Source organism: Paramisgurnus dabryanus, chromosome 1 (genome assembly GCF_030506205.2).
Source record: "Paramisgurnus dabryanus chromosome 1, PD_genome_1.1, whole genome shotgun sequence".
Lineage (NCBI taxonomy): Eukaryota > Metazoa > Chordata > Actinopteri > Cypriniformes > Cobitidae > Paramisgurnus > Paramisgurnus dabryanus.
Genome location: NC_133337.1, coordinates 7,692,404 through 7,714,806, shown reverse-complemented (window position 1 = coordinate 7,714,806; position 22,403 = coordinate 7,692,404). Strand labels below are relative to the sequence as shown.

General features: G+C 40.0%; 1 protein-coding gene across 17 annotated transcripts in view; it reads right to left on the bottom strand.

The window, feature by feature from the left end:
* Positions 1-22,403, bottom strand: part of wnk1b (WNK lysine deficient protein kinase 1b) — an 85,717-nt gene that overhangs the window by 15,015 nt on the left and 48,299 nt on the right. For 7 of the 17 annotated variants that reach the window (XM_065265782.2, XM_065265785.2, XM_065265788.2 and 4 more), the window contains exons 6-23: positions 18,797-18,885; positions 16,009-16,228; positions 15,650-15,938; positions 14,932-15,116; positions 11,399-11,641; positions 9,165-10,454; positions 7,518-7,598; positions 7,273-7,308; positions 5,779-5,913; positions 4,598-4,846; positions 4,176-4,243; positions 3,899-4,052; positions 3,697-3,813; positions 3,388-3,495; positions 3,181-3,229; positions 2,975-3,100; positions 1,705-2,813; positions 1,136-1,216 (exon numbers count right to left, since the gene is read on the bottom strand). In XM_065265782.2, coding sequence (XP_065121854.1) covers positions 1,136-1,216; positions 1,705-2,813; positions 2,975-3,100; positions 3,181-3,229; positions 3,388-3,495; positions 3,697-3,813; positions 3,899-4,052; positions 4,176-4,243; positions 4,598-4,846; positions 5,779-5,913; positions 7,273-7,308; positions 7,518-7,598; positions 9,165-10,454; positions 11,399-11,641; positions 14,932-15,116; positions 15,650-15,938; positions 16,009-16,228; positions 18,797-18,885 — 4,629 coding nt within the window. The remainder of the gene's footprint in view (positions 1-1,135; positions 1,217-1,704; positions 2,814-2,974; positions 3,101-3,180; positions 3,230-3,387; positions 3,496-3,696; positions 3,814-3,898; positions 4,053-4,175; positions 4,244-4,597; positions 4,847-5,778; positions 5,914-7,272; positions 7,309-7,517; positions 7,599-9,164; positions 10,455-11,398; positions 11,642-14,931; positions 15,117-15,649; positions 15,939-16,008; positions 16,229-18,796; positions 18,886-22,403) is intronic. The other 10 variants (XM_065265783.2, XM_065265787.2, XM_065265790.2 and 7 more) reach the window with 10 other exon arrangements.

The window sequence follows — 22,403 nt, the reverse complement described above, 5'->3', positions numbered from 1 at the left end:
AGCGTCAATCAATTCTTGTTGCCGTGCTACGTTGCTATGTGAAGCGCGTAAATTTGAAAAGATGAACCGCGAGCATGACTAGAACGAGCCGACTACAGCCACAGCCAATGTTAATACTGTAATTAATGACGACGATCCGGATTCAAATGCGACTCCACGGGTAAATAAGACTTGACGTTAAACCTTTCGGAGAGAATGGCTTAAAGATTTCGAGTGTCTCCGCTATGAAAATGGCTCGATGTAACTTGCTGTGTTTACTGTAAATCCTGTAAAATGGCGTTGGTTGCGGAATCAAAACCTTTTAAGCGCCAGACCTTGCTTAAACATGGCGAAAGTGCCAAAAACACAAGACGTGTCATGACAAATGTGTTCATTATTGATGGAGACACCGACCTGTCTGTCAAAGAGTGTTTGATAGTGTATGTGCGCATGCACTGGTGAATGGACATCCAACAAACATCCTTGTGGTCCATGTTGATGTGGAACACGACAATGCTGATGGTATGTTTTTGTTGTATTTTTTTAAAACATTGCCTATTTAGTAGTAATAGCATCCTGGTAATGCAGTTATCAATCCCAATATATATATTAGCCTTCTATATTAAGGTCACTTTTGTAATGTCGCAATTAATCAGTGATTTATGTGTTTGCTAGATTTTCTATTGTAATCTTAATCATGTTACCTGTAATTGTTATTAATAAATTATTATTGCTGCTATACTATTTCAACAGCATTTGGGTATTAATGTAGGATTTAGGAATCTATGTAGCAAAAAAAAAAAAAAAAAAATAGATGACCACATATTTATTGCTGGCCATAGGATGTGTAAAGCCCGGTGGTGGTGTTTTATTTTTAATAAAAGGGTACTTGAGGGTACTAGGTCAAAATGCATTTTAAAACAGAAAACGCATCATGTCCACTTGTGGTTCGAAAAATCTCCACTCCTCTACATTAGAGAAATAAGCGAGAGCAGCGAGTTAGTGTCAAAGTTCATGCTCCTAACCGACCTCACAGGAAAGCAACGCCATGCAGCGTTTGATTCTGATACTGAACTGTTACTCATGCTTTGCGTGTTTTACAGAAAACTATATCCAAACAAAAAAGCAGAGTGTGATAGAAAGCATTAAAGGGCACCTGAATTAAACAAGGTCCTGGGAACGGTGGTAGGTGCTCTGACGGCGGTGTGCCAGCCTGATCTGGGCCGACAGGCAACACCTAATGAATGAAGACGGAAGAGAAGCTAAACCATTGTGAAGAACAAGTGCTGGCAGATAAGTCACCACATGCTACATGCAGCATACATGAGCCAAAGCCTCATTTAGGGACATGTAGGTATAGCTGTCCCCCAAAATGTGACCTGCCCATTGTTAAATAATTACAGCATCAGTTGAGTAAATCTCATGCATTTTGCCATTTATGAAATTCTGCCATGCATAAAATGTAATAGAAACAGATTATAACAAGATTTGATATTGTTAGTAGTTTAAGAAAGTTAAGTTATTAATTATTAAAGACAAGAAAAATGTTTGCCTTCCTTACACATCCCTGTTCTCATTGTCATAATGCAACAAAGTTACTGTAAAGTAATGTCATGATAGTATTTAATTTATGCAGATTTTAGTTACAAAATCTGTTCAGATATATTAAAGTAATAAGAATACTGAAAAGCACTGTGTTAACATTTCTATTCACCCATCACTCACCGGTAACCTTGATAACGGAGGTTTGGATGGAGTTGACTGACTGTAGGCAACAGGGGTGGAGCCGTTACCCACAGCAGTCATCGGGGAGCCTGCAGGCTGGCCGGAAGTGTTCAGGGGTAAACTAGAAGGAGGAAGGGGGGTACCACTAGGGGTGGCACATGCAGTTGGAGAGGAGGTGCCAGGGACGGTTGGGGTAGCCAGGGGATCAGAAGTGGTATCGGACTGTGAGGAGGGCGGACCAGACCCCAGGTCCATAAAGAGAGAGCGCAGTTTCTTATCCAGAGCTTGGATGTCATCAACACCCTTTCCTTGTGGGTCGCTGTCACAATCCACACAATGGATATGGCTCTGGTTGGGCACGGTGGAGGTTTGAGGTTGGCTGTGAACCGGTGTGGGCTGAACGACCGGTATGTTGGTAGTGACGGGTTGGAGAGTGGGCACTTGCGGCAGGTTGGCTGCGGAAGGTATAACTGTGGCGGGGATGGTGGAAGGTGTGAGCTGGGGAGTCTGAATGGCCGTTGTGGGGACTACAGTCGGGGTGAGTTGTGCTGTGGTGGAGGGGGTGAAGGGTTGTTCGGCACTGCCACCAGAAACAGAGCAAACAACATTTATAGAAGCCACTGGATGAGGGACCGGGGTGACCATGGTGGCTGGTGATGTCTGGGGGAATGGAACAGAGACAGGCATGGTGCTGGATAAAGCTGGCATGGGCAAAGAAGAGGGGGAAGTAATAACACTGATGACGGTAGGTATGGATGGCTGGCTTGGAGGCAGAGAGAGTTGAGACACCGGAGGTGGGGAGGTCACAGCAGAGGTAGGCATCTGCTGAAGGGTAGGAGGTGGTGACGATGACCTGGGAGGGTTTGCTGACACTGAGGGTAGAGATGTTACCTCTGAAGATACTGGCGCTAGCGGGGGAGAGACCACAGGGGCGGCGCTAGTGGGCAAGGTTGTTACAGCAGGCACTAGAGGGGGCATTGAGAGGTGGAGTATTGGTGGGGCAGTACTGGGACCAGGGTCAAACTGGCCTTGACGCATCTCAGAGAATGCCTGCTGGAGACTGACTGCAGACGCAGACATGGAAAGCCCAAGTTGAGGGACTGAAGTAGCTGAGAAGAAAAATATAATCGGATAGAAATTAGTTTGTAGTTGCATGAACATTCTGTAGCAGTATCTATCAGACACTACTTTTCATGAGGATACAATCTGAATAGACAACCATTTTCTTTTCCTATTCATATGAACTTGAAAAATGGGACTTTAGACTCACACAATGAAGAGTCAGGTTGGGGAGAGCTGAAGAACTGGTCCTTCAGCCTGGACTCGGGCACTGGACTTACAATAAACCTGCGGCCTGCTGAATGAACCACCTGGGAAGCTGAACAAGGTGCCAGACCTGGAAGAACAAGTGGAGATGAAACCTCAGTACTGACACAGGAATTAGCATTGGACATTACAAAATTTTTAAATCTTTACCTTGTTCAAGGGGTGCAGATGTGGTGGGCATATGTTGCTCATTGACCACCTGTTAGGACACATTCACCGGTAAACACAAACTACTGATATTTTTGTTATACTGTACGTATACAGAAGAGAGTGTGCTGTGACTGTGCCAGCTATTGTGTGCCTTCTGCAAATGGTATTTTTATTCTCCACGCCGAGATGCTGTTGAGCGGGGCTTACCTGGCTGCGTTCTCGCTCTACACCCTTCTCATCTGCTGTTTCGATGACCTCCCGGATCTGCTCGATGAAGTACTCGCGCTCACTCTCTAGAATAAATTCACTCTCAACCTAAAGCATCAATTATTAATAATTAAAGCATCTTATTATTAAATTGTGGCAGCTTGAAATGCATTGTTGCAACAGAAAACATGATTTTTTTCAATCTGAGCTTGTTTTTGTCACATTGGATATAAACAGATGTGGATCAAAAGAAGTTAATTGAGCATATCTTGTCAATACTGAAAACATGGTGGTGGTGTTTCAAGTTACCATTATCTGTGCAATTTCCTCTGGGTTATCTCCATCCAGATCAAACTTAAACGTCACCATTTTTCTGTTGTGCGTTTCCAGCTGACACTCTGCAACTCTATCGCCCATACTAGAGATCTGAAACAAGAACAAGAGAGTTTGTCCAGTGTCATCCAGCATTAAAAAATACCAACGAAAGATTTGCACGGCGCAACTGACGTACATTAAGAACGTTGAGCTTGGCTTTGGAGGTCTTATCATGACGTGAACGGCTGCGTACTGATCTGCGCTGGTGCCGTTTGACAGATCGGCCCTCGTGCCTGCCGCCTGTTACGCCCTCATTACCATCACTGAGCCCGGATGCAACATCAGAGTGACTGATGGGGGAAACACACACAGTAGTGTAATAGTTAGATAAAACACCTTGTGTTTAGATCTGTTGTAATGGCGGATTAACAATTTTTGTGGATAAACCATATTGTGAATCTGGTGTATCTTACCTCTCCCCTGCAGGAGTCTGAAGTTGTAACAGATCTGTTGTCAAAGTCTGAGAGGTGCTGTGAGGAGTCTTAAACAGCAAACAACAAAAAGACAAGGATTACAACAGAAAAAGACACTAACAACCAGACTAACACTTTGAATAAGGAAATGTAAAAAATTAAAAGAGGAAAACAATAAGGTGGAGACTGGATAAGTCTGAATGTTTTCCTAATTTGTTTTATTATTTTGAACAATCTCATAATTTCACAGCTACATGGCTATGTTTCAAAGACAGATCAACATACAAAAAATATAAGACCAAACACACCACTAGAAATAATCTCACTATACCTGTATAATAGCAAGAAAGAGAAAACAAACTATCACTGTCTACACTACTGCATCAGGGATAAGTCCAGCTGTGAAGGTCTGTTCCAGGTACCTGGATGAGGGTGTCTGCTGGAAAACAAGGATGTTCGGCAGGGGTGGGGACTGTGGCCACAATGATGGTTGGCACTATAGGTGGGGGCTTAAGTGGCATGGCAGGTAGCTGCGCTGCTGAGGACGTGGTTGGCGCGGATACGGCCTTCGGGCACGTCATCTGTTGTGGCAGGGACCGCTGAGCCACCGTTACCGGAAGCAGCAATGAGGGCACTGTCGTGGGTGGCACGCCAGGAGCCGTTATGCAAAGCTAGGGGGAGGTAGCAAATGGGCAGGTGGATCAGAACGATGGCTGGGGAGCGGGGAAATATGTTTTTGGGAATTGTGCAGGGACCACTCAGTGAGGTTTATGAAAACCGCAAGGCTGGATTATGTGCGAGATGTCTCAAATTATAAACCACAGCAAAAACAAGAGACCGCATGACACAGTCGGCATGCCTCGGGGTGAACTGAGGATCACACTGAATGCAACCAAAACACACATAAACAAACTCCACTTTAGAAGCCAAACAGTTATTAGTTCAAATTAGCATGGGAATAAGTGCCCATAAAAGCTGTTGATATCAAAGACGGATGGATTTGCAGTCGAAAGTCAGAGGATCAACCCAAGTGCACAGTTTAGTTTATATTCAAAAGCAAATGTGGAGAGAACATTGTTGTGGTATGGGCCAATACAACACAATACAGAGTAACACTATGATCTGGGCCTCTGGATAAAGGAAAAACTGTTTTTTTGGATTAAACAATGTGGACTCATCTCCAACCAACAACCATGCAACATACAGAAATGCATGCTAGATGCACACAAACATAGGCTTATCTGACACAGAGTCTCAGACATACAGAGTTCATAACTAAAGAGAAAAGACAACAGCTTCCAAAGAAGACTTTTTTTCAACAAGCCAACATGACATGGTATTCAGTAGACTCTCGAAATGCAGTATAATGTATTCCTAAATGATACAGATCAGGAAAAAATAAAGGAGGGGACTTAATAAATTGGAACTGACGTAAAGTGAAATGTGGCTGTTGCCTATCAAAATAAAACTATATGGTAGGGCTTATTATTTATGGAATAACACTAAAGAAATGTTTATGATACGAATGTATATTAAGTAAACAGGTTTTAATTTCATATTGATTTAATTCATGGAAAAAGTGAATACTGAGTATGTGCATTACCTGTGTGGGTGCAGGACCGGGCTGGACCTGTGTCTGAACTGCAGTGCTAGGAGGCTGTTGGGGAGGTTGCTGTTGGGGTACAGAGACACCAGGTTGGGAAGCTGGTCCTAAAGAGACTTGCTGCAGTACAGGAGGCTGAATAGAAAATAAAAGAGCCACACACAACCCTTGCTTATTGCATCTCTTAAGATATTATTGTAATGTTAAGATGCTCTGCCCATAAAAAACCTGCATGTTTTAGCATCACATTCAATTTATTTAAATGGCTATGCTATGTCTGTCCAAAATACTTACCTCTAAGAAATATTCTGGGTTCAGTACAACTTAACTTAATGTGTAAAAACAACTTCCAGTAATTCACTTACAAATGAAAAGCTTAGACGCAAGACCCTCTAAGTCCATCTGACATATTTTCTTGTAAATAAGTATTGATTTATCAGACTCTTAATAGGTTTTGCCCACAAACCAATATTTGTGAAAAGCCCGAGGCCAGGATTTGAAGCCAAAGTATTTGATGAATATATAATACGTGCCCGCGAGCATTTGGTTATTATCATCATGTCATTTTTGACATATGTGGCATTTAGCATCTGAGCTCCTCAAATGTGGTTAATTGGGAAAAGGCATTGCATTAACTCTTTCCCCGCCAGTGTTTAAAAAAAGTTGCCAGCCAGTGCCAACATTTTTATGATTTTCACAAAAATTGAATGCCTTCCAGAAAATGTTCTTCTTTAAATATATAAACATACAATATATCAAATGAATCATACCTTCATTTGTTCTCTTTTTATAACCTCTCAATCATGGGTAGGTTTCGTCAAAAATACAAAATTTTGAGCAAAAAGTTGAGATAAATTTTGTGAAGGACTTTTGATAGAGATCAGATTCAGAGCGATCCTCAAAACATACACAGAGTTTGAACAGTTTGCCCTAAGGGAATACTTCCGGGTTTTGTAAGTTGGGTAAGAGCGCCAACTGGTGGATAATAGCGAAATATGGATTGCCAGAAAAACTCGTCATTGGCTGTGAAGAGTTTTCTCTTAATGGCAGGGAAAGAGTTAAAATAACTGTTAAAATACCAGTTGCTTCAATGCACAAAAACCTTTAAAACTGAAACACAGAGGAATAAGTCAAGATTTAGTTTTACTGTGGTAACAGAGCATACCACATGCACTCTAAAAAATGCTGGGCTATTTTCAACCCAGGTTGTTGGGTTGTAATTGAACTTATGCTGGGTTGTTTCAACCAAAAATGCAGGGTTTGAATACACACACACAAATGTTTATACTAATACTTCCTTTTTCACTTCAATTATAGGTCATACAAGGCCCATTTAAACAGCTAAATTTGTCTCACATATACACTATTGTGTAATTATTAACAAAGAGACAAACAAAAGGCGGTGAGGCACAGAGAACAAAAGTTTAAGGTAAATGTGAGAAAGAAATTGAGAGAAAGGAGGCAGAGACTGTGAGGAATGGGGTGTTTCTCTACCTGCGTAGGGAGCGCTTGGACGTAGTAACCTCCATACTATAAGAAACAAATACAACACAGTGTAAGTAAAAGCCACCTCCGATGTCCACAGCTTTCACACGCAGGAGAGAATCCAGAGAGAAAAACTTAAGTTCTGGAAGTGTGTTTGCTATAGAGAGTGATTGCTTGATTTAGCTTGGCTCTACTTTTATGCCAAGGGTGATGGGAACGGAGAATTCTGATTGGTCAGACACAGAAAGTCTTACCTGTTGAGTAGCGGGGGTGGTGGATGGGGTACTGCTGGAAACTAAAGAGACGCCACTTGTGGACTGAGAAATGGGGACCTGCTATGAAAATATGGAGAGAAAGAGAGAGAGAGAGAGAGAGAGAGAGAGAGAGAGAGAGAGAGAGAGAGAGAGAGATAGAGATAGAGAGATAGAGAGACATGGTGGCAGAAAGTAGTGAAGAAATGAAAGAAAAAAAGTCAAAACCTGTCATTGGCTACACCAAAAACAAAAACCATATGACTTTAAAATACTGCATTCATACACAAAGTGTGAACACTCTGAGTAACGGTTACCGTACTCAGGTCATCGTTCACTTTTTGTGTATGCCTCTCACAGCTTACGATTAACCAACAAACACACATCAGGTGTTAGCCAGGGAGTGAGTAGGCTTCATGCATGTGACTCTACATGATTCTTTAGCTTAAGGGGATGTTATACAAGAACCCAGGGAAGCGCCCTGCAGGTGCTGTTGTTTGTATAACCGAGGAAGTGTTTCCTAAAACACACTGCTGGATTTGACTACTTCCTCTTCACACAGAGGGTTTCGACATAAGTAACCCTTAGAAAGCTACAAGTATACTTGTCTTTCAACTTCTCCGAGATACAGACAAGTATAGTTGCTCCAGACGTTGATCATCTTACCTTGACACTTTATTAAAAAATCTATTTATTAGTAGTAAGAGGCTTGGAGGGCAGCAGGAAATAAGTAGCAGACAAAAGTAAAGAAAACAACAAAGGTGCCAAAAGAGAACGAAAAGGTGCCTAAAGATGAGGCGAAGAATGGATCTGCAGGATGACATTGACACATAATGCCAGCCTTCTAAGGGTTAAAAGATAACTTCTCAAACAACAAATGTGATGTTTATTCTTTACTAAGACTTTATTCTTAACTGTTCTCCTTGACAAAGACAAAATTGAATAAATGAAAATCAATAGGAACCGTTTTAACCATATCCAGCCATAATGTAGCAGCAGATCTAATAAAGCAGCTGTAAAGTTAAACATAAAATATTATTTTTTGTAAGAAACCTTAAAAGCAAGATTAGAAGACCCAACTTTAAAGAGGCAAGCAAACCTGTCTAAACCCCCATTTGTGTTGTATGCATCTGTGTGTTTGGTCATACAAATCTTGTGTTTAATCAAGATTTTGTATACAAATTACTTTTTTAAAAACACATTACAAAAACAGATACACTAAATATCTTTGGTCTAGTATCTAGTTTACATCTACATCTATAAAAGAATTGAAAAGAGGCAAACATGACTTCAAGATTTGTATGCAATATACAGATATAGTTAGACGCAATATCTGTCCAAACACATATGCAATATATACTGCACTAGTATATGAACATACACAGAATAATACTTACAGAATACACCTAAAATAAAACCAATGATAAATAAAATGACAAAATAACACTGGGTAATGAAATGTGCATAATGAGGGGATTTAAAAAGCAGGTTTATGCATGTACAGCTCAGTGCACCTTCTGAAAATAACATATCCTAGCCCTAAAGTATGGCTGGAAAGGGTTAAAACCACAATCACGGGACAAAAATTAGGTAACAGAGAAAGAAAGGAGTGCTAGGGAAAGGTGGACGGGAACGAGTAATTCTAGGTACCAAGGTAGAACCCTGATGGGACTGGGCAGGGTCGTGGTATGCGAGGTCCGGTTGAAGGGTAGTTTGCCGGGCCCAGGTACTGTGCAGAGCACTGATGTGTGACGATGGGACACTGGACGATTCAGAGGGTGGAACGAATAGAAATGTTGGCTGACTGGGTGGGTGTCCTTCGCTGACGTTACTCCCTCCTTCTGCTTTGTAGTACGAAGTCTTTGGGATGGATTGAGCAGCAGAAGGGTCTGTAGGTTGGAACAATAGATGTGGGGGAGGCGAGTAGAACTCCCCAGCATCCGAGGAGGTCATGGAGTCACTTGAAGGTTCGGGGCTGTGATCTTTAGGCCCGTGCAGAAGCAGGCTACCTGGAGGAAGAGGCAGCTCTGGGCTCATGTAGTTGTATAGTTCTTCAGTAACAGGCTGCAACCGACCACACATGGCAGGGTTGCTGGCTGCTTCCTCCAGGTTCAGGTCCATGGAGCCGCGGCGGGCTCGGTAGAGTCTGGACGCCAGGGCGGCTGGGTCCGCCTGTAGGTTGTGCATGTGGAATTCAAAGGCACTGCTGGGTTCAGCAGTATGGGCTAACACGGGTGGAGCTGAATGAGGAAATGAATGTGGCTGATAGCCTGGATCAACGGCTACAGCTGGCTGTCCCACTGAGGCAGAGCTAGACACACTCATAGGAGGCAGTTGTGGAATGGGACTGTGGGTCAAGCGCATGTGGCTTTGAACGTGAGGGTGTAGGTAAGCTGTACCAGGCTGCGACGGAGCCTCGTAGGCCAAGTTGGCAGCAGCCTGCATCTGCTGATGGTAAGTTATGTGGCTTAATGGATGAGCCGGCATAGAGTAGCCTCCGTAGGCCATGGCTTCAAGGTGGTCCATTAATGCAGCCTGGTTGAGACTCAACCTACGGACGACTTCCTCTTGCTCTGCTCTAACATCCTTGTATCCATACAGATGTTCGGTAGGGGGTTGCAGGTGCATTGGCTCGGCCAGTCTTTGAGCTGCTATCCCTTGCATCATGTACAGGGAAGGTTCAACAGGGGCACCCATGGCCTCCATGCCGGAAAACGGGTGCAAGCTGCTGCCATAGCTGCGGTGGTAAGCGGGCTGGAAGTGACGCGTGTGGGCCTCCAGTATTGAGGTGCTCTTGCGACGCTGTACGTTGAAACCTTTAGGTGGGCAAGATGGCGGGGGTGAGAAAGACACGGGCCGCTCCGAAATGGTGGGGAAAAAGTGCGGGGGCTCAACCAGACCTGAGCCTCCTCCACCATACTGCTGACTCACTGACTGCGGCTGAAGTAACAATAACATAAAGCATCTTTGTGAGGAAGAAAAGCATGATCACAAATTCACAAAGCAAGAGAAAAGAGAAAGAAAAGATATCAAGACATAACAAGTGAAAAACAGATCATATTCATCCCACAGGCAAAACTGCCGTAATGACAAATAATAAGTTAAGAGATGTTTATATGTTAAATGTTTAACAAAAAGAAGTGTAAAAACATGACAGGGGCAAGTATAAAATTAAATACAGATTTGTACCAAGCTACAGGGCCTAAGAAACATATCAACAGTAGTTCTAATGCCAATCTGTATTTAATGTGAACACAGGGTTCCAGCTGAGTGAGCCAGGGTAACACAGATATCCAAATTAGATTTTAATGTATCAGGAGGACCCATCTGTTCTCAAGATTTGTGACCCACCGTAGCAAGTGTATAATCAATTGTTTGTTTCAAGCCTGAGGGGTAACAAGTAACCCTGAACCTCTGACATAAATTAAGAGATATAAAAAGAAATTTTTGTTACACAACAGCCAATTTGTGAAATTACATTACTCATAACCTCTTCTGCCACAGTAACTTAAAACTAACAATCCTAAGGGACAGACTTCAACTAAATCAAAACAGGCACAGCTGCAGATTTGTTGTTTCAATGTTAAAGACAGCTTGTGCTGCCTTGAAATTTTAAGTTAATTCAACATAAAAATAATTTAAGGCAGCATGAACACTTATTAAAACAACAAATCTTTTTTTTACAGTGTAGATTACCTTTAGATTTTCTTACAATTCTTACAAGGCATATAAGATTCTGAAATGTGGTCGCAATTCAATTTAATGAGTTAGGGTTAGGGTACTACCTCTTCAAGCTCTTTAAAAAAACTCTTAACAGATACCTGAACTATACCCTAGCCAAGTTCAGCTGGGTAATCCTGGTTCACTGGGAAACACTAACATACAGGACTGGCAAAGATTGCTGGGAGACTGGCCCGGCGCCGGGGTGGGGCAGAGTGAAGGGGCAGGACGCACTCCAGTGCTTTGGACAGTCTGCCCGCAAACGTCTCCCCATCTGGCCTCCCCAGCCTGGGTGAGAGTGGGGCTGATGCAACTGGAGGAGGGGTGGAAGGTGGCTTGGGAGGGCACAACAGAGGAGGGGTGGTAGAAAAGCAGGGCACGCAAACAGACATGCTACGACGACGTGGCTGAAGACGAAAAAGGGGATCGACCATTAACCTCAATGTAACACAAATGACACAAAAGCTAAATAAGCAAAGAAGAAAACTATATAAGAACATATAATACAAAACTAAATATTAACATATGCTATTTAAATGCAAATGATCAAAGGAGAAGACAACAATCTACAATAATACCATGAGACCTTGAAGATCTACAAGATTATGTGTTGATGAAGGTCTGTTGTTAAGTCAGATGAAAAAACTAAACATGGTTGAATTGATGACTAACAATTATGGGTGACAAATACTCTATCAGTAACATAACTATTTATGCTATGATATGAGTGCATGTAACCAAATGCCAAAAACTGATTTATGAATCAGAAGATTATGTAAAGCTTAAAGAGTAGGGCTCATTAAACCTGATCTGATACTAATCGGGTTACATGTTAGAAAAAAACTGTGTTTATATACAGACAAACGTGGGTTTATGTGACTGCAATGATGGTACAGAGATAAAATTACTATCATTAAGCAGCATATAGACTCCAAAAGAACAACAAAATTAACAATCTAACACATAAGACAAGTAACGAATACAAATCGAGGTTAGAAAAGTCCATAAAAGCATCACAGGATATCTGTCCACTTAGATGTTTTATGATGAAGATCAACATAAACTCATATGTACAAAACAAAAGACAGAAAAGACAAAGTATAATAAAAAAAATATCACATGGTATAAGAAAACAGAAATAAAATAACATTCATCAGTGCTGTGCAGACTTTCAAAATCACTTAAGTTTCAACGTTTTATCTATCATACGACTACCTTTGGCAACAGCATTTATCTTCAAAGTCTTTATTAGTATGTTCACAGAAAATGAATTTACATTAAATAGCGTGAATTTGAATTTATACATTGAGAGTGCTTGTCACCAAGTTTTTAATGGCAAACTAATGCAAAAACAGTGACAAGAGATGAGAGGTGATAATAGTATATTTGAATGATTTTGAATGCTGTGAGACTGATGTAATAATGAAGTGATCAGGTTTGTCAGGACAGGATATACAGTTTTGGAATTAGAGAGAAAAAGGAAGTGATGGAGGCCTGCCAGTCCGCACAGCATGATACATGGCGTAGAAAAATATTTTTGGGAGGAATCAAAAATATGGAACAAAGTAATACAAAGAATATGTAATAATGCATACGGGAATGAAGAGGGAGCACCAGCTCAAGGTCATGTGGGAATCAGGAATATACTCGGCAGTTGAAAGAGAAAACCAGAACGAACAAAGAAATCAGGCTGTTTAAAAAGAATCAAACCTGTTTAGTGTATAGAGGTTATGATTTCCTTATTTTCATGCATGATTCATTTAGTGTATGATTAAATCCTAATTTAAGCTTCATTTAAAAGACAACACATGCAACCACAAAAATACACATTTAAAAGTCAAACATCAATTTTGTCCACATTCCTTCATTCAGATTTATATAGTGTTACAATATCAAGGCTACTGTATTTGAAGTCTACTGAATAAAGCATTGTACTGTTTCATCAGTGTCTCAATTGTGCACATTATGTAACATGATGGGAACTAGTTTAAATATTTAACTGCATAAATGCTAACATATCTAAATTAATGATACTGTAGATAAATGCTTTTGAAGGAGTTTAAATGAAGGAGTTGAGTTTAAGTCAATCTGTCAATACTAAAGTCAAGCGCACACTATAAGGGGGGTTTCAAACTAATACTTTTAAGGGGAACATGGATCCGAATGACGCCAGAGTTTAGTTTATTTGGACTCAAGTGTGTAGCTGAGAACCGCACCTGAGATCACACAAAAATGGTGGTCTGGGGTACAGTTTGTGTGGACTGCGGTACGGTTCGCTGCTAATAAGAACGATCGCGGAACGAATTGCTATTAATGACGCGTATGGGCGTGTTTGTGCTCATTAACATTAATGACAAGCACTTGGGGATACGGCCCAATCTATTGCTATGTGGGCGCAGGATTGACGCGCTGTAAACATAATTTCTGTTCATTTTATGCTTGCTTGCGCAAACGTCAGTGGACAGCCCGCTTTCTTTTGTACAATTTAAGTACTTTTGCAGCAGACATACTTCTGTATTAATGCCCAATCCCATTTCTCTGTCTTCCCCCTTCCCCCTTAGTTTTGCACGTTCACGTGAGGGTAAGGGCCAATTGGGATAGCCCTTACTCTCACGTGAACGTGCAAAACTAAGGGGTAGGGGTAAGGGGAAGGGGTAAGACAGAGAAATGGGATTGGGCCTTATTATTTGATACTAAAACCAAAGGTTCAAATAAAGAGCAAAGAGAAAGTAAATAACTCTGTCCCATTTTGGTCCAAGCAAGTATAAAAGCACCCTAAGACACAAGCTTACACTATTGTGCAAATTAACGACCTGCAACTTCTTTGTGTTGTTGATGTCTTTGTGTGCACATTACCAAACTAAACACCAACTAGATTAGTCATACAATCAATGTCCTCCAAAATTCCTTGCCAAAATTCCCTTTGCAAAACAAACTCACGCACATAGCAACGTGATCGTTAATTTCTGACAACGCAAACGAACATAAATAACGTGTTTTGTATAGAAAGTAGAACAAGGTGAAAAATACAAATGGTTGGTATTAATTAATATTGAAGGACATTTAGTTTTAGGTTTATTGTTCTGTTTTTTGTCTGTTTTGGTTTACTGCTTCTCCCCTTGTAATTTTATTGGCTGTCGATTACTTCTGCTATCCTGCATATGTGCACACCTGAAGACCACCTTGGAGCCCAATCTCCAAAATGTCTTGACTACTAGCGTGTTGTTGAGGAGCATGCATTGGCAGCATGTCAGTTGGTATCTGTTTATTTAATCATTGCATACTTCAAACATAAAAAAGAGGGGAGTTTTTTTTTTCTTATATTGTGTACTAGACTTCAGTTAAGACAGTACATGAACTGGCATTAGGTTTATTTCTAAGGAACACATTGTCAATGCACAGTAAGTTGCTTTGGATAGAAGCATCTGCCAAGTGTGTAAATGTAAATTTTGGAGGCCTCACAACTCCCATTTTAACCTTACTCCTTAAGGGAATAAAAACCCGGTGCTTTCTAAACTCCAACAGCTTTAAGCTGCAGAAAATCTTCAGTTATTGTTGCTGGAAAGAGTGATGTATCAGTAGGTGGATGGCTGCCATAGACTGCTCTGTAGGAGCAGACTGATGGTGTGTGATAATTGATTTGTTTCTGTTTAACTAACATGCGTTGTTCATTATAAGATAATCTTCTGTGACTTACCATGGGCTGCTGGGAGTACGAGGCCTGCTGCTGGGAAGTCTGAGAGGCGGGGGCATAGGCGCCCTGTCCGGGCACCTGCTGTTGTTGTGACGTTGCCGGAGAACCATACGACATGCTGACCTGGCTAAGGTAAGCTTCTGAGAACACAGAAGAACCTTGACCACTGTCAAGTGTGACATCAGCAGCTGTGGAAAGAGAAGTCTTACAATTAACCCTGTAAAGCCCTCAGTTGTAATGCAACACCAATGAGTACAATTTCCAAAAGAAAAGAGTTTTCATAAAGAACAAAATGGGATTACTACCGTTAAACATATCTGTAAACACAGCAAAACACAGTAAATACCAGTTTTCTGGTTTTGTAAATACAATCTGAGCATATTTTTATAATAAATAATGTTTCATTAAAAATATGGTTTGTCTGGTTATTATGTATTGTGTGATTATGTATATGGATATATAGGCTACTGTTATTGGGGTACATAGGCAGTACACCCAGATGAACTCTTAGATGTTATTTACATTTGTTCAGACAGGGAGTGAAATCACAGCAATTCTGCTACCTCCTAGGCCCAATGTTGTAATATTACAACATTTCCATAAAAACTTAGTAATGTATGGTAAAAAAAAAATTCTGCATTAGAGGACCCCTAAAACAACATATAAAAGGTGAACAGGGTTAAGCTGAAAACGACTGTTAGGTCAACATCATAACACTTACAAGTCATTCCACTTTGTGCGTACTGAAGCTGCTGTTCTGTCTCTGTTTCCTCGCAATCAGGCTGAACTAGGCCCGGAGTGGGAGGCTGGGATCCACATTGACTCGAACTGGACGTGTTCTTCAACGATTCGCTGGACAGCTGCTTCTGCTCTTCCTCCTTTTTAAGTTTCTCCTGCTGGGCTCTCACCTGCTTACGTTGTTCCCTCTTGCGGTTGATCAGTGACACGCGATCTCTGATTGCCTTGGCCATGGTTTTGTGGTCGCCATCGCACACATAGCCCGACTCGACCTGCGTTGTGATGTCACATACGTTATAATCGGAAAACACATGCATGCTGCAATTTATCAAATCAACCCACCATTTCCTGAGCCACATCTTCTGGGACATCCCTGCTAAGGTCGAATGAGAACTCAATGGCTTCGTTTTCTTTGTATTTGCCTTTTAATTTCTTGACGTCTTCAATGCGCAGCCAGAGCTTTATGGCGATCACCTCCCCGTCGTCCTCTTCAGCCAGCTCCACGCGTACTCCGGTCTCCTCCTGGAAGAAGGCATGGTTCAAAAGATCTTTGATGGCATATCTGTCAAGGAGGAAAGGCAAAATTTTAAGTACAAGTAAACAGTCTAGATGACAAGACTGAACAAAATAAACAATGACAATTGGTTTAAAGCGACTCTCCATCCGAATTTTTAAAATGACCCCATGATTTATTCATTCTCAAGCAATCCGTGATACATGTCCATCATCTTTCAGATGAACACATTTAGAGTTATTTTTAGTAAATGTCCTTGCTCTTCCAAGCTTTATAATCGAGGAAAACAGGGATCAGGGAACAACATCTTACTTTAAACCCCAAAAAGTGCAGTCATCCTTTACAAAAGTAATCCATACGGCTCCAAGGGGTTAATAAATGTCTTCTGTTGGTAATTTTTTCCGATTTTGTAAGAAAAATATTTATATTTCAAACTTTATAAACTATAAAACCTAGCTTCCGGTAATGGCGCCATCTGAGACTCACATGATTCACGGGAGAGTTTTAGTTTAGTGAGCATTCGTTGCTATAGATACGTTGCGCAGTCACTTTAAGATGGCCTCGTTATGCAGAAGAAATTTTTAACCCCTTGGAGCCGTATGGATTACTTCTGTAAAGTATGCATGAACTTTTTGGGGGTTTAAAATCAGAAGTTGTTGCATGATCCCCATTTTCTCCCATTATAATGCGTGACAGAGCAAGAAAATGTACTATAAAAACTCCAAATGTAATCGTCTAAAACATGATCGACATATGTATCTCGGATTGCTTGAGGCTAAGTATATGATGAGGTAATTTCGATCTTTGGATGAAGTATCCCTTTAATACAATAATTGAGACACTTGGGTGACAAACACTGTAGTTCTCCAAAATTAAGCAATAAAAAGTCAGCGAAAAGGGCTGATTTAAGACTAAAACAAAGAAACAATTTTACATTTAAATACATTAAAACTTTAATTTAACAATCTATTTATCAAATTGATATTTAATGGGTTTCCAATCCCAAGGTTCTTTCCTAATGAGTTACTTCACACTGTGATATAGCGAAACAAGTTTCAAGCACTGGAACCTCAGGTAATGTATTGGGACAAATGGGTATCTTTTTGAGATTGTAATAATCACTTAATCACTTTTTTAATGCTAGTGTGCGGACAGCTTATAACTTTAAAAATGACTTCCTATGTTGTTTATGGATGGCTGCATTCTGATTTTTGCATGAAGAACTTGGAATTATTTTGGCTGGGAAAAGGCAAACACCCGATGATGAAAAATGATGTCATGCAGGCAGATTGCGATCGCGGACGACTGAAGTATACTTTGGACTTAAACCAGCTAAGCATTTCCCTCTCCATAACGTTTTATCTTTGTTTTCTTGTTGTTATATTACATATTCAAGCAAAACACAGAGCACAGGACTCAGTCCTAGCGCTAAAGATCGAAGTCAAATCACAATCAACCACATTTTGCATGATTTTCTGCATATTGCTGGGACAGAAACTTGCTATGTTGCCAAAAGGTTTAAGTTAAAATAAACTTTTGCAGAATCAAGGTGCATTTCGACCTGAGCCCTTTTCACACAGAGATTAAGGAAAATGTGTCTGAGATGTGTGCTGGATCATTTGATTTAATTCACGCTGCCAATGATTTTATGGAATTCGTGTGTGCATTCACACAAATACCGTAAAGATCCCGTAAAGACATGTGACGTATTTTAAAGTTCTGCACTTGGTAGGTTTCTTCTACAGCGTCTGAAGTTTGCTTATTATTATAAAAAAAGTTTGCTCATTATCTCTGGAGAAATTACACGCATGCATTTTAGTTTATGACAAGATCATAAGGAGCCGTTACACGCTCTTCTGTCATGCTGGTGAATAATCTCAGTTTCAGCGCTGATAGTGACGAACTCCCCAATCTGTGATTCAGTCCAGTTTTCAGAAATTTCTCATTGTGAATGTTAATCTGCGTTTAAATCCTGCGTCAAAGAGCTAAAACATAACTTCTGGTTGCAATGACACGCGCATCCCCACTACTGCATTCCCCTGGCTTACGGCATTGTTTCTGCTTCATGTTCACACAGAATGCTTTCCATGAAAGGAAGTATGTCCTCTTTACGGGATCAATCCCAGGACATTTACAGGATGCATGTGTGTTCACACAGAAGCCAATTTAATGGAAATTTTCTGGGACTGTGTGAATGGGATTCTAGACATTCAGGCAATTATCTACATTAGGAAAAGTTGTATAACCAAACAATTTTTAGAAGAGAAATTCTTGTAAAGACTTTTTCAGAGTAGTGCGAGGATGGAGTTGACAGTATAAACACAGGGCTTGCCATGCTGGTCAGGTGTGATTACAGCTCTGTTTCATTCAGTGGCCGGTTACTGGAATTATTCCAAAACACTGTGTGGGAAAAGCTTATCTGCTGCTACTGTGCACATTCCACATAGACCTCCAGCCACCCGGAGCTCCCCATATACCCACACATCGGTACGAGTTTACCTTATCTGCAGATGGGCGTATGTCAATTGCCTCAGGGAACAGAGAAATTACTAAATGAATGAGCTCCACGAACACAGAGTAGAAGTGTGCGTGAGTGCGTAGTAGGCAATACCTCACCTTTCATCTTTGTTTTGCCGAATACATCCCTCGATGATCTCTTTAACCTCTGGAATGGCAACCTTGTCAAAGCTGCCAGGTTTAACTCCCTGCAGGATAAAAACACAATAGCGTGTTAAATCAACATGTCATTTTTATACTGCGAAATAAAAACACAACACTCCTTTCCACCTTTCTTGGGACTTAACAAAACTACCTTAGGCAAATGATACACCTGTCTTCTAAATAAAATGTGGGAGCTCTTATACCCTGTAAAAAATCTTTTTGCACTTAAATTTTTAAATTATATAAATTATAAATATATAATGAGGTGTCATTCATGTCAAACTTCTAATTTTATATTTAGAAATAGATATATTTTATATACGTAACGTAAATAACAACAAACCTGCTTATTCTTTAGAAATGTTTACCTAATTGCTTTAATTTACTTATATCTTTTGATAAAATCACGTTTTTATTGTTGTTTATATGTCTATGTGGTGTTTTTAATATGCTTCAGGACCAATCATCTGCAAATTCAACACCATTGCAGAGAATTTATTCCTTTAAATGAGACCGACTTATTCCCGCGGTTTGAAATCACCCAGTTTTGGTTTTCTACGTCACAAACATGTAATCAATCACATCATCACAGTTAAACGAGTGGATCAGCAGTTTGAGCCATAGATAAAATACAGCTGCTTCGGCTCTGCTACTGTGATGCAGGATGTTAACAGGATGGATTTAAAGCAATTTAACACCTGCTTCTATTAGCGTCTTTCAGATTACCCACTGAAAAACAACACCAAGCAAATGTATGAACACAACTAACATCCCACAAACCAATCGACAATGAACAAAAATAATGGAAAAAAATGTAATAACATCAAAACAGAAGTGATTCTTTCAAATTGGAATAATTGGACATCAAAGAATATTACAAAGAACTAGGCTTTCAAAGCAACCGCCCAAGACAAAAAACAAAACAAACTTACAAGTAAATCCTGGAACACTTGATGCCTTTGAAAGCGGTCAGCTTGGACTATTTACTCCCATCTCAGCATCGCCTCCTTATATAAGTCCGCTCCCCCCTTAAATTCCAGTGCCAAACAAAATTAAGAATGACGGAGCATCTAATCGAATCAAGTGGAAAAGGCGAAGTATTCTGATAACAAGGCGATTTAAAAAGCCTGTTACTAATGCTCAGAGTAAATGGGTACCACTAAAGCCGAGTACATGCTGTTCTCTGTCCTTGTGCAAGTTAACAAAAGCCGAAAATTAGATGCAATCATATCGTGTTTTAACAAAGGAGAGAGAAAATGGCTTTTGGAACAGCTGGGGGTGGATGTAAAAGGGGAACAATAGTAATCTTAACACTTCATACTTTGTCCATACCTGTATGCACATTAAAGTTTATTATTGTCTGCTAGACATTCTAACTGAAATATAGAAAAAATAAATTTTTAGAGGTTTTGTTCTGCAAAACAGCTAAATTATGAGATTAATTTCACCCTTTTCACTACTGCTAGGGTGTCGCTAGGGTGTTCGGGATGCTTGCTTACTAGACCATACTGAGCAATACAGAGCAAAATGTTGGCCATAAAAAGCAAACCTCTAGTGATAACACAGTCAAGCTCCTGAGTTTTTATTGAAAGAGGGATTTCAGACATTAATAAGTGCAGTGCTATCAAAAGTGCATCAAAAAACATTTATGCCAACAACAGCTAATACTCGCATGGTGAAATAAGATTTTCATCAAAAGACATTTTATGTTATCTAATTGTCCAATAAACAAACAAACATGAAGTCTTGGAAACTGTAATGCTGTTTACCTGCACCTAGGGCTGCAACTAACGATTATTTTTTATAATCAATTAATCAGGCTATTCTTTTTTCTATTAACAAAATAAGACACTAAATTAGGGAATTCACAAGTAATTTTACTAATATAATCTTTTTGATTTAGATATTTTAAACCTTAAATAAAAAAACATTTTTAATTACTTTAAATTAAAATATCAATGAACAAAACGCATTAAGTATTCAGCTAGTGAGGAAATTTTGTCACAGATTAATAAACTTATTTTTATCTTTACGTCTAGACCTTGATAAGCATTAACATTATTTGTTATTAACAAAATTAATAAGCCATGATATGAAAGTGAGATACATGTGTTGTTACAGTAATAAATACTTGGAGTTCCCCCTTACTTTAAAACAGATGCTTAGTTTGTGGTTCATTACTATTTTTATGAAAACGCAGCAACAATTAAACAAATACAGACTCACTTATAATAAAGGACAAAATGGAATCTTTATTAACCAGCGTTATTTTGCTTGCATCATTGTTCTGTCAGGTTGCCAGATCCTCATAACAAAACCAGCCCAATGGCCATTCAAAATTAATCCAAAATCATCCCAATAACTATTTACAGCCCAAATACCAACAAGTTATGAACCAAACCCTTCCATCTCTAACCCGCAGAAAAACATCAACCTGCGTAAACAATTTAAAAGTAGCCCAAATAAAGGCCCAGGACCTGGCAACGCTGCCTTGCTTAAAGAAGCTGGTTGCGTTGTAAGAAGAAATGCCTGATAAATGTGCAGTTCGCATTGTATGAAGAAAAAGCCTCTGACTTTAATTTTAAGCGCACAGCTCGTGTTGTATTGAGCAGACATGTGTCTGCAGTCCGACAGTAGTGTGGGAGCATGTGATGTCACAGACCAACTAATTGATAATGAAATTCATTTACACCAAATTTCATAACACCTGCTCACCAATATGACCCTACAGACATTCCTGTAAAACTGCAATTGCTTTGATAGAGAACAAATCTAAATGGTTCGATAATGAAAGCTTAATTTATAATGAAAAGTAATGGAAAGTTGTTTCACATCTGTCTGTGAGGGTAACCTTGAGTTTGCCGAGCTTAAAGCACATTCTGATTACGTAAGGCTTCTATTGCTTTTCTCAGCGAACTGTGCGATTGGATTTCAAGAGATTAAAAGCCTTCAGTTTTCCTGAACTAAACAGAGCCAAAAAGGAGAAATCCAGGACAACAAGCATTGCACTTTCCTAAGCCAACAGGTGAAATAGGATAACCAATACAGCTACTTTTCCACGTGCCTCAGAAATGCTGGAAAAAACAGGAACAGCTAACTGCTTTACTTTACAGTCCTTTTATGCCAAATAAAATAAGTCAGAAAAACTGTTCCTAATGCCTTAAGATTAAATCTAAAAGTTAACACACAGTACAACATACTGACCAGAGTGTAATCTTATACCTCAGTTATGTAATTTAAACTATGCCAGCTATTTTGACAAAGGTCAAATGACAAACTAGTAATTTCAAGGGGGTAAGTTAATAACTTTAAGCCCTGAAGTTATGAAACTTGTAGTAAAAGGCACAACACATCAATTTGGAAAGTGCAAATATGAAATGTCATAGGTATTTGAGGAATCTGAGTTTCGAGATCCAAAAACATCATGTGCTTTGATCTGAAAAACAACACGTTTCTTAAACGTTTAAGTTCTATGAAATACAAGAACACTCATAATTCATCATTAAGTATCAGAAATCTGTAGTGCTCTCTGCTGATGATCTCATCACCAACCCACAATCCA